Source organism: Netta rufina, assembly GCF_964035555.1.
Source record: "Netta rufina genome assembly, chromosome: 1".
Taxonomy (NCBI): domain Eukaryota; kingdom Metazoa; phylum Chordata; class Aves; order Anseriformes; family Anatidae; genus Netta; species Netta rufina.
Genome location: NC_140123.1, coordinates 164,281,351 through 164,292,663, shown reverse-complemented (window position 1 = coordinate 164,292,663; position 11,313 = coordinate 164,281,351). Strand labels below are relative to the sequence as shown.

The 11,313-nt window shown below is 46.6% G+C and overlaps 1 protein-coding gene across 1 annotated transcript; it reads right to left on the bottom strand.

The window, feature by feature from the left end:
* Positions 1-327: 327 nt before the first annotated feature.
* DESI1 (desumoylating isopeptidase 1) lies at positions 328-11,287 on the bottom strand. The gene is made up of 6 exons (XM_084306576.1): positions 11,109-11,287; positions 5,894-5,915; positions 4,955-5,024; positions 4,383-4,492; positions 3,425-3,547; positions 328-2,266 (listed from the first exon to the last, which is right to left on the bottom strand). Exons 1-6 carry the CDS (start codon positions 11,197-11,199, stop codon positions 2,173-2,175), a joined length of 510 nt encoding a protein of 169 aa, XP_084162702.1. The 5' UTR covers positions 11,200-11,287; the 3' UTR covers positions 328-2,172.
* Positions 11,288-11,313: the final 26 nt, after the last annotated feature.

Genomic DNA, 11,313 nt, shown 5'->3' with positions numbered 1-11,313 from the left:
TGCCTTGCAGAACAGCTGTACCAGCAGATGGCTGTACCTGAAGTGATAGTTTGCCGAAAGAAACAACCACAGCTGTGCTCCTTGTGGGTACCAAACTAGCATACCCAGATGTTGTGCTGCGTTGTATCAGCTTCTGTATACCTGTTCGACGGAGGAAGCGCCAAGATCTCTAACGTGCTGTTGTGTTTTGTGGTATAGTCATGTCTGTACTCAGATGAGAGACCGTTATTCTTCACAAAATAGGCATGGAAAGAGTCTGGAGGGGATTACACAGACAACAGGAAAACTACGCTGTGGCTTACCAGAAAACAAACACTTACCAATTCCTTCTCCAGAAGCACCAAGAGGTGCTGTATGGTAAATAATTTACTACAGAATGCTTTCTGCAAACAGTACGTTTTGATGGTGAAAGACTGAAAACTTTTGCATTAAGCTTTTGCATCTGTACTAACTGCTGGAGTTGCCTCCTAGTCCAGTCTGTCAAATGAACACTTAAAATGTTGATGGCACGAGCAGAGAATGACAGAAGGAAAAATTCACCACTGACAACAAAAAAACATTCTGGGCTACAAGGGCCACCTGCACTCAGAGCAGCTACACACAACTGCAAAGGGACTGACAGTCCCCGACTTCCACTCGTGTAGTGACTCCACAAGGCGCAGGGCAACAGAGTAACTGACAGAGTGACTGAACTGTGGGTTTCTTCCACTTCATCCCCACAAAAATAACAGCGTGAGAAACATATTAATCTGTATTACTCTGGGAGAAAGATAGCCCAGCAGAGGAAAGACATCTCCTTTAGGTATACGGAGAGATGCAGGACTGAGCTTGCAGCAATTGTTTGCACAACAAAGCACTGGAACCAAGGGCTATACTTTGCATAGATGCTTTCTTCAGCGGCATCTGGGATATGCAATCCCCATTTATGAAACACCAGCAATGTTTTGGGGGTTTGCCCGATATCTTTCTCGTGTTCCTTCTGAAGTGTACTTGCTACAGAATTGTTCAGCAAATCAGTGTATATACATGCATGAAAAGAAATCAGTGTGCCTCATCTTTCCTTCCCCTGATTTTTTTTCCCCACTGCAAATAATTGCAAAGCTGTAAGAACCTTAAATTAGAAGATGTAGTATTGATACAATCTAACATCCATCTAAGGATAGGACTGCTTCTCCATGCATCCCAATCAACTCAACCGTTCCACAGAAAAGCTTAACTTCACTATTCCTTATTTTCTGTAAATTTGGGGAGACCTAGCACTTATTTCTCTCACTTAAGCAGAGCGCTCTCATTATTGTGCAGCTGCCATGTTTTTCCTGCCTCACTGTACTGTAACTCTGGCTTAGTGAGAAAAAATAGCTCCTGAGCAAAGGTAAAAGTTAACAGGATTCTACCCATCTGCTGACAAACCTGCTTGGAGAAAAGGAAGCTTACTTTCACCTAACATTTGCTCATGAGGTTCTGTTCTTTCAGCTGGTTCTCTCCCTTAACACTTGGATCTCGCCTTACAAGGCTCCTGGTAATTTTCAGTTGCAGCCTCCCACCCACACACAGCTGATCCCACTGAAAGTTTCAGCTTTGAAAGTGATGCTGACTAGCTCAGCGAGGCCACCCTTTCCACTCAGCTGTGACATTGCAAATACTCGGATCAGATGAGTTGAGCTTGTCCCCTGAGCAAATAACACAACGTTAATGAAATATGTGTAAGACTAGTACAGGGACACCTTCACTTCCTAGGCTACAAACACTTCCTCTGTCTTCTTGCTACAGACGTCAGTAAATACCCCCAGAATACACGCAGTGACAAGAGAAAGATGTGAGCCTGCCAGGGATGGCTAGGACATCCCCTTTACACCAAAATGTGTAACGGGTGCTTGAATGTTCACGGAATGAATTCCCACTTACCAGCACGGGAGTTACTTAGAAAGTGTCAGCCTAACTCAGGCAGGACAGCCTTTATAAATTAGTACAATACTATTAGAAATTATGGCAATCTTTTTGGTAGCATTGTCTTACATGCACCCTGATAACCCTCTCCCTAGGAAATTTTAAAACTGGTCCTGTAATTTCCATAGAGTTAATTCTGATGGGAAATTATAAAATAGAAATCTGGTAGATTCGTGTTTAAAAAGGAAGAGGCATGGTGAGGCCGGGCACAATGGGTCACTCCTGTTAGCTCTGTCCATTATGTCTGCTGAAGGCATTTCCTCCAGGTGTCTGGATCTGGATGGTGTCCAGGAGGGGCCTTAAAGCTTGTCCAAAAGGTCTGAGAAGGCAAAGAAATAAACATATCAAATAACTTACTTGAACAATTTTTCCCATTTACTACAGAAATGGGCTCACTTCCTAGACTGGAATCAAATCACCATAACAGAAGTAAAGTTGATGAAGAGACTTTCACTTTTCACTACAAGCAAACTAGATTTAACTTATCATGCAGAATTTACTGTTCAATAGCTAAGGATCTTAAAGCAGATTTTATATAAAGTTAATTCCAAGTCCTAACACACCCACGCCGCTAATGTGGTATTAGTGTGCCTGAAACTGTCTTTCAGTAATTCATTCTACTTAAGCATGCGAATGAAATCCCTGTTATGCAACTGCAGTTCTTCATTAAGCACCGCATCAATATTAAAGACTAGAATAGCCCCTAGTCCCCTTATAAGACAATGATTCAACACAGAGAATCACGTCTGTTGCAATCTGTAGCACCAAGTTTGTCTTTTGGTGTGACTCACTCTGTTACAGCCTGGCTGAGGGATCTGAGGAAATAAGAGCCCAAGGCAGAAGATGTGTCTCTCAGATGACGTGGTACACCACTGCTATGAGAAATAAGACCTAAACAATGGAGCTAAATCACCCTGCTGGGATCCTCACCAGTTCAGAGTACAACAGAAGAGGTCAAGCTGACCTGCCTTCATTTCCTCTTTCATATTCTTTTTCCACTCAGTTCTAGCTTTAAAGCTGCAGCAGTAATTTTAAAATTACATCTCCCCTGCCTCTTCACAAGCAAAACTGACTTCTTCACTGGTGCTTTGAGTATGAGACGTGACCTTTGAGATATACTGGTTTCCCAAGACAAAAAAAAGACAAAACCAAACAGCTACCAAAGAAAAGACACACTTGCATCACTTCCAGAAAGTCCCTTTATGTGTCTGGTCACAAAAGAGAGGCCCTCACAAAATAGCTAATTTAAGTTAAAGACAGAAGAACGACCTTCTTTCACACCTTCTCAGTAATGCCAGTGCCAGTTAGCACCTGTCGGACAGTGTTGTAAGCATTAAGGAGAGGATGCTATTTGCTTTCCTTTAATCTCATGTTGGTTCTCACAGAGCCAGCAGAAACTGGTACTGCTGCCTCTGTCAAATGTTTAAGCATTAGCATGAAGCAATAGACTACAGGGAGAAGCAGAATGCATACTCACGTGGCAAGAACTTCAGATGGAAGGTCAGTGATGTAGGAAGGGATTTTTCTTCCTGTCAGGAACTGTGCCACTTCATTACTGAAGGTGTTGCAGTTATGTTCAAAGATGTTATAAGACTCACTTCTGCGCCACAGGAAAGGAATTGAAACATGAAAAGCGAGACCCAGCAATAAATCTAACAAGAAAAACTTAGACCACTAATGAGGAACATCTCCTTACATCAGCACTTTTCTCCCCTTCCCAACAAAGGGTGCTAAGTCAAGTACGTAAAATACAGACATCAATTCACCTTCAAATTCAATTGAATCAGGGTGGAAAACGACATCTCTCTGCATCACTGACTCTATACAATGTTTTTTGAAGGATAAGTGAGGTCAGGTTTCTTTGAGTAAAACCACAGAAGGAGTAAGGAAAAAAAAAATCACAGGAATTATTGACATTGAAATTTAGCCAGAACACTAATGCCACCATTTCCTATCCTCTTGAGAAGCTGACAAGATTCTTCAGCAACCAAGACCTTGCTTTTACTTACCTGAAAGTTGGCAGCTTTACTACAAAGCTTCACCCATAACTCATGGGGCAAAGCACTATTTACTGAAATATTTCATACAGTGCCTTCGTTTTCCCTGGTGATCCTCTCAAAAGTGTTTTAGGTGTGATTTTAGGTTTCAAAATTTCCATTTTGAAAACAACAACAACAACAAAATCCAACAACAAAACAAACATGTGAAAGATTTCCTGGTAGAATGTCTTCCCAGCCTAGCTCAGGGCTGGCACACAAGAGGGTTGCCTAGTTGTACATATCAGTTCCAGTCTCTTATCTGGAGAGTACTAACTAATACACTAGGCAAAGTTCTGTGAATGGGATGGGTTTCGTAAGACCTTTCTCCCTCTTTCCCTAAAAGCCTTTTTTTTTTTTTTTTGGCGCACAGATTTTATAGCAAAAGCTGCTACTTACCGGAACATAGATTCCCCCAAAGACGACAAATATTCCAGAAAAAGTTCTTCTGTGACTTCAGTGTTTCCCAGGTCAACAACCAAGTCTGGGGGGCCAAGCAGCGTTCCTCCCTGTAACAATTAACATCCAGAAATATTAAAATCAACAGACTGAATTATTTTGGGGTTCACTGAATTGAGCTGTGGTTTCTCCAGACACAGGAGGAGGAACTTTTAGTTTATCAAGCAAGGAGCCCTACTGGCCTTCCCCATTCTCCACCCAGAGAATGAGAGGTTATGTGCCAAAAATATCTAAAATACAGAAAAATTCTGCTTTAGAAGAATTGCCCATCAGTTTCACCACTCCAGTGGTAGAAAGGTCTGTCAAAGCATCGTGTTTTTTTTTTTTTTTTTTTTTTTTTTAAACTTCCCTCCATGTTCTTTTCCTCGGATGCCCAGAGCAACCATGGCAAGCAGCCACATCTGGCTGAATTCAGAGTTCTCTTCACTTGCTGCTTTTCTAAAGGACACAAGCAAATCTGATCTGTAAGCCTATGACAAAATTATCTCCTCAGAAAACTAAGGTTAACTTACAGGTGCACAGCTGGAGATTCCCCCACTGTCAAAGAAGAACTCATCCTTATGGACTATTATGGAGGTGTGCCTGCCAGAGAATAAAAACAGGTGAAACAAAGGAAATATTTAACCTAGCACATTAATCACCAGTAAAGATATGTGGTCAAGGTCATCACCAAGTTAACAGCTGAAGGAAAAAGTCAATGCGTTTCTGTGACTAGGAACAGTATCTGCTGGGACAAAAAAACAAATGGAAATGGTTATCAACCCTACTGTAACACTGTGGGAGGTTGGGAAGAAGGGCTCAGCTAGGTGCCTAAGCATGAACGAAGGAAGATTGGGACTTCCACAGCAGCACGAGAACTCCAGCAGCCTCCTTCCGCTAACGGGTTGAGGGTGAAGTTGCAGAGATAGTCGCAGAGCTAGCTCTGTCTCTCTCTGCTGGCAGAAGGGTCTGACTGATAGCAACCCACTGAGGATACGGTTGGGCAATCGCTAGAGAGGGCTTGAGAGAGACGCAGAAGGTGGGTTATTTATTTAGTTATTTATTTTTAAACTTTCTGAGCATGACCTACAGCAAACTAGGAAATGATTTGTAACTGAACGTAGCCATGGTTCTTACATACCAGGAGGCTAGATTCTCTAATACCCCACCTACTCTTTTACTCTCATGTTTAGTCCTGCAATTAGATGACACTGTCTGGGACAGGGACAACATCCTGAACCCTGGAAAATGGGTACAAGAGAGCACTAAACCAAAACAATGACTAAAACCATAAGATCCTAGCACCTGACTGTATGTGATTTTACTGTCAGTCTGTATTCAGGAACAGAAAGTGCCTTGGTCTCTTCTCCGTGCTAAAGTGTTCTTAAGACCTGCAGCAGATATGATCTATGGATAATACTTCCTACGCCACAGGAGTTAACACATTATGCAAGTTAAATGCAGTCACTTACCAGATGCCTTCCAGCTGTTTCCCTGTATGCAGAAAAAAGAAGATCATTATTAGCAATGTATTCTCCAGATTTCAGCCTACCTTCTGTCAATCACACAGGAACCTTGCCTGTTATTTCACCACGACAGCATCCCCAAAGACGCAGCTTTCATCCCAGAGGCAGTTCTAAAGAAGCAGCATGCCTTTTTTCCCCACCTGAACTACTCTGTCCACACCAGTGCCTCCCATTTTTCCTCCTGCATGCAGAGCTGGCAATGCCACCCTACCCTGCCAGTGCTTACCTTCCTTGGGCTTTTGCCTACAGACAAAGGAAAGAAACCCTATCCTACAGTTACAGAGTCCTCAGTCACGACCAGAACAGTTGAGTTTTGCACTGCTTTCACAATCCCAAGCGGTCTGCCAGCACGGAGCACTCACTTTCCTTTTTCAGCGACTGATCTGACTTGAGCCAACTATCTGTGGTGATGGTCTCTACAATCAGCTGTCCCCTGGCTTCCCCGCCTCTTACAAACTAAGAGCCTAAATGAATGTGTGGGAATTAGTGTTGTAATTTATACAAGTCATAAAATCAAACATTGTGTTTTGTAGAACGCAGCAGCAGCAACGATATGCTTCAGGCGCAGCTAAACTGATAGCATGATTGTGTCTTAGAGAGAGCCCCTTTTGAAATTCTTTTCCAGTTCCCAGGTGCATCTTTTTCAAGTGTCCTCAGCACACCACATCGCACACCCCTGTCCTCTACATCCAGGCAGCACCTCTCCCGAGAACTTCTGTTGTCACAGCCTCGCTTTTAGGTGCCAGAATGTGATTTGAGCACCTGCAGGTTTCCTAGAACTAGACCAAGAGCACCGTAGACAGATGACAAAAAAAAGCCAGCTGAACACGAGAGGCATTGTGCCAGGAAGAATTTGTTAAGGAAGTGCTGCTGGGCTACCTTCGGGCCAACAGCCTTTGCTCTGGTTTGGACACCATCTGTTTGCGTCAGATGGGCATCAGGCCTCCCAAAGCCTGCTGCAGACCTTAATTCCTGAATTCTAGGCCATCGCGTCCAGATATTGTTCTCTTCCTTTCCATTTTTCTCCTCTCAGTGAAGCTTCAGAGCTCTGCTCTTTTTAAAATAAAGAAATAATAATTAAAAACAGCTCTATTCAAATGCTTGCGACAATAAAAACTTTTCTTGGCTATCTTAAGAGCCACTGCCTTGCCAATCCTCCGAGGAGGATAATCCCTCAGGCCTTCCCAGAAAGGGATGCCTACGTGCCCAGGTAAGGAACGCACAGCCACCACTGCAATTTCCTCACTTCAGTTTGACGCAAAATAGGCACAGAAATGGGAACCTGCTTCAGATGAGGGTCCCACACGTGTGGAGGCAAGGAGAAGTCTGTCTGATGCCTGCAGTGTCCCGACCAAGTGAGCATACACAGTTTTATTGTAGGTGGACTCATCTGTCACTGCCGTGGCCCGCAGCCAGGCAGCAAACATATTCTCTGCCATCCTGTTGCACAGAAACGTGGGCACGGAGCAGGAGGGAGGCCAAAAGATAGCAGCAGCGATGAGGGGAGTGGAGCAGCGTGTCGCAACATCTCAGCAGGATCTGCTGCCTCTTGAGCACGTCCCACCCCACCGAGCTGGATCCTCTGTCCCTTGTCCCACACCTTGCCCGTCGGAGCTCTCGCCCCGCATCCCGGAGCTGCCAAAAAGCAGTGATAGCACAGCCCATCAGCACCAGCAGCTGGGGAGGGCACAGGGCACGGCCTGCAGCAGCTGGCCTACCTCCTTGGCGTTGCGCAGTTCACGTTCTCTTTATCTTCATAAATTAACGCACGTTTCTATTCACAATAAATCACCGTTTTCCAGGAGGAAACTGTTGCAAAAGCAGCACAAGGAATCTGTTCTCACCGGATCTACCTTGAACAGGACCTCCAGGGATCCCTTTCCACCAGTGTGGTTCCCTGATCGCACGAAGGCAAAACAGCAAAGAGAATTCAGGAAAGGAACTTCACGTTACCCTGTACTCCTGCCGGGGGGGCTCCTCCCTGGCTGCTACGCCCCAAGCCCACAGGCAACAACAGCAGGGCAGCTCCGGGCTAGCACAGCCCCACAAGGCAGGGCTGTCTGAGGCCAGCTGCTGCCAGGCGCTGCTCTGAACGGAGCCGCTGTTTCTTTTTAACCCCTCAAGGACAGTGTCCAGCAGCAGGCACAAAACACACTGCTCACAGCCTCTGAAGATGCAACACACACGCCAGCCCTGCCCGTACGGCCAAGCAAGGGTCTGCACTGCTGTTCCCACAGCCCAAGGCAAGTTGCATCCAGGCCTGGCAGCGACACTTCCAATAAAGCTGCTGCTGGCAGCACTGCCCAGCTTCGTAAGTAAAAGGTCAGGCTTGTTGGGGAGCTGCCCCAAATAATCCTAGAACAGGAACATCCACATGGGATGGTATTTGTTGGGCATCCGCTGCTCATCCAGGTAAATAAGGTAACAACAAGGTACACAGGGAGTTTAAATATTCCAGTGGGGCTTCCTGTTGAGGAGGAAAAGGTATTGCAAATTTAGCTGAAGGCACTTAATCAAACAACAATTAGTGCAGATAGCCAAGTTACCAGGCATCAGCTATCCCGCTGTAATTACCTGTGAGGAAGCTCAGCCTGCAGTAAACGTGGGGTAACTCAGTTTAATTTCAGCTGCTGCCATTGCGAGCTGATGCAAGGCAGATTGCTGTTTGTCACGGATGAAGAACGTGGGCATGGAAGTCACCCTGTCAGAGCCGTGAGATTCTAGGATGGCAGCTCCTTAAGCTTTGGAAACCCGATCAATGCCCAACCTCTTAAGCCTTCTTTTCTACTTGCTGAGGTGCTCATATGGATATTTCCTGAAGATACTCAGAAGAACTCAGGAAGGGATGTCAATTATGCATAGATCCGTGCACTTCAGCCTCTCAGAGATTTAAATTGCTGAATGAGGCCAAGTTTCATCTGCTTTTTGTGGCTGTTGGCTATTATCTTTGTTTATAACGTTCATAGCGCAAATAGCTTTCTTGCTCAAGTACGTACCAGAAAAATATGAGAAAAACACAACAGTCAAACGTGTTAAAAAATCGCAGGAGCCTCAGCTTAGCTACAGGAACAGGGAGAACAGAATGGATTTGTTTGTTGTGCTGATTCAGGAGACTGCCATCACGAGCATGAGGGCATTTTGAAAGAAAACAAACCTGAATAATTTGAGAATAACAATCAAATCAGATTACTTCCATGCTGAGGTTTATCTGGAAGGCCAAGCCAAAGGCAGATTAGATGCTCGCCAGTCTATCTTACGGGCAGAGTCGATTTGTTAATCTCATGGCGCACGTGATGTCGTTTATTCCTGTGCGTTTTAAGTACCAAGTGAAAATAGAGTTTGCACATTAATCCAAACTATTAGGCTGAAGGGCAGAAGAGCTGAGACTTGAAGGAATTGTGTAAGGAGACAGATGTTTAGCCCATTTAGAGCTTGTTGTTCATCAAGAGCTCAAGAGCAACTTTTAAAAATGGAAAATTATCCTAATTAGTCAAACACTTTCTCCTACGTGATATCCAGGGTATTCAACTGAAGGAAAAGACTAAGAGAGGGATGAGGGTGCTTCATTTCCCTTCTTGTGGTGCCTGGAGAGACCAAGCAGGGAAGACTGGGGGAGGGAATTGTACTTGATTTTTACGAAATCCCTAGCGTTTTGGAGCAAAGCTGCTGGGATCTTACAGCAGAGCAGTTTAATGTTTTTTGGAAAGCGTGGAGGTGAGGCAGCGTAGTGTGCTGGGGCTAGGAACAAGGAACAAAGCAGAAGGTACTTTCTTTGGACAGTTAGCTTTTGCTCCAACTCTTTCTGGGCTGCTAGGTGCTTACAGCTGAACGCCCTGCTCAAGCGTTCCACCTGACACACGCTGCCGGCCGACTCGACCGCAGTGAGCCAAGGCTGCTGCAGCAAACCGAGGTCCTGCCCATTCTGCGAGTCACGTGGGCAACAACCTCACTTACAGGACAGGGGAACTTAAAGAGCTGCAAGACGTTTTTCTTCAAGCCCACGATGCAATGGGATTTTAATCTTCCTTAAAGATTTCTCTCAGTATCATCTTCCAAATCAGAATAATTCAGCTCGTAATGCTGTTATCCTCCCTGTTACCCTCCCTACACAGAATCAGGTGCAAACTGAGATCTCATTTCCTTCTGGTTAGCATTTATTATTATTAGATCACGTAGCTGGACAGACAAACGTAGTCTGAACAGACTGAATGAGGGAGAGCAGACAGTACCTGCAGAGAAGGTAGAGCAACAGCACACAGATGTTAAACACGCCACACCTGATATCAAAGCCAACTGAACTTCACTGTCTGGTCGCTTATACTTTAGAACAGAAATATTCACTGAAAAGTTACAGGAAACTCACAGAAAGTAACAAGAACAAAAACACCTGGGGAAAAATGAAGAGACTTGCCAAGAGAGGTGAAGATGTGCCCAAGGGGCATGACTAAGTCACCCCAACACCTGGAAGGAAGGAACAACGCTGCGTGGCTCTGCTGTTCAGGTTCATCACTCAGCCACAACGGAGAGCCCTGATCTCGAACCAGGCAGGCTAAACTGATCCTTGAACGCTGCACGGACATAATACATAATGCCTCTGGATCCTCTTAGCACGGCTAAAGGCATGGTGCGGTGATGCTCTCACAGCAGCCAGCCCCGTGAGGAGGAGCTCACCCCTGTGTGACAGAGGGCTGGGTTATCAGAGGGTCATAAACTGGTTTGGGCTGGGAGGGACCTCACAGATCACTGGTGCCATGTGCAGGGACAGCTCCCCCCAGCCCAGGCTGCCCAAAGCCCCATCCAGCCTGGCCTCGAGCACCCCCAGGGATGGGGCACCCCCAGCCTCTCCGGGCAGCCCGTGCCAGCGCCTCCCCGCCCTTATAACGAAGGATTTCCTCCTCACCCCTACCCCAAACCCACTCTCCTCCAGTTTAACCCCATTCCCCGTGCCCTGCCCCTGCTCCCCCTGCCAGTCCCTCCCCAGCTGTCCCGCTGTGCGGTCTCCCCGCTCCCCACATCGCAGCGGTTTCTCCCCACCAGGCCCCGTTACCGTTACCGTTACCGTTACCGTCACCGTTACCGTTACCGTTACGCGCTGCCCCGTCACGCTGACCGGGCCGGCCTCACCCCCCCCCCCCTCCTCCCCGCGGTCCCGGAGCCTCACCGAGCATGACGGGGCTGAGGCGGCGGGCCATGCCCTTGGACAGGTCGTAGACGTAGAGCTGCACCGGGTGCAGCGCCGCCGGCTCCGCCATGGGGCCGGGACCGGGGCCGGGACCGGGGCCGGGACCGGGGGGAGGCCGGGCGCGAACCGGCGGCGGCGGCGGCGGCGGGGTCTCGTCAGGCGGCGGGGAGCTGCGCGGTGCGCA

What these genes read in the sequence shown, in the direction of transcription:
- DESI1 (XM_084306576.1), bottom strand. Translation starts at nt 11,199, where the DNA reads ATGGCGGAGCCGGCGGCGCTGCACCCGGTGCAGCTCTACGTCTACGAC. An exon ending in AAACAGCTGGAAGGCATCTG is followed by an intron (nt 5,025 to 5,893) that starts GTAAGTGACTGC and finishes ATTCTCTGGCAG; the next exon opens with GCACACCTCCATAATAGTCC. An exon ending in TTGGGGGAATCTATGTTCCG is followed by an intron (nt 3,548 to 4,382) that starts GTAAGTAGCAGC and finishes CCTGTGGCGCAG; the next exon opens with AAGTGAGTCTTATAACATCT.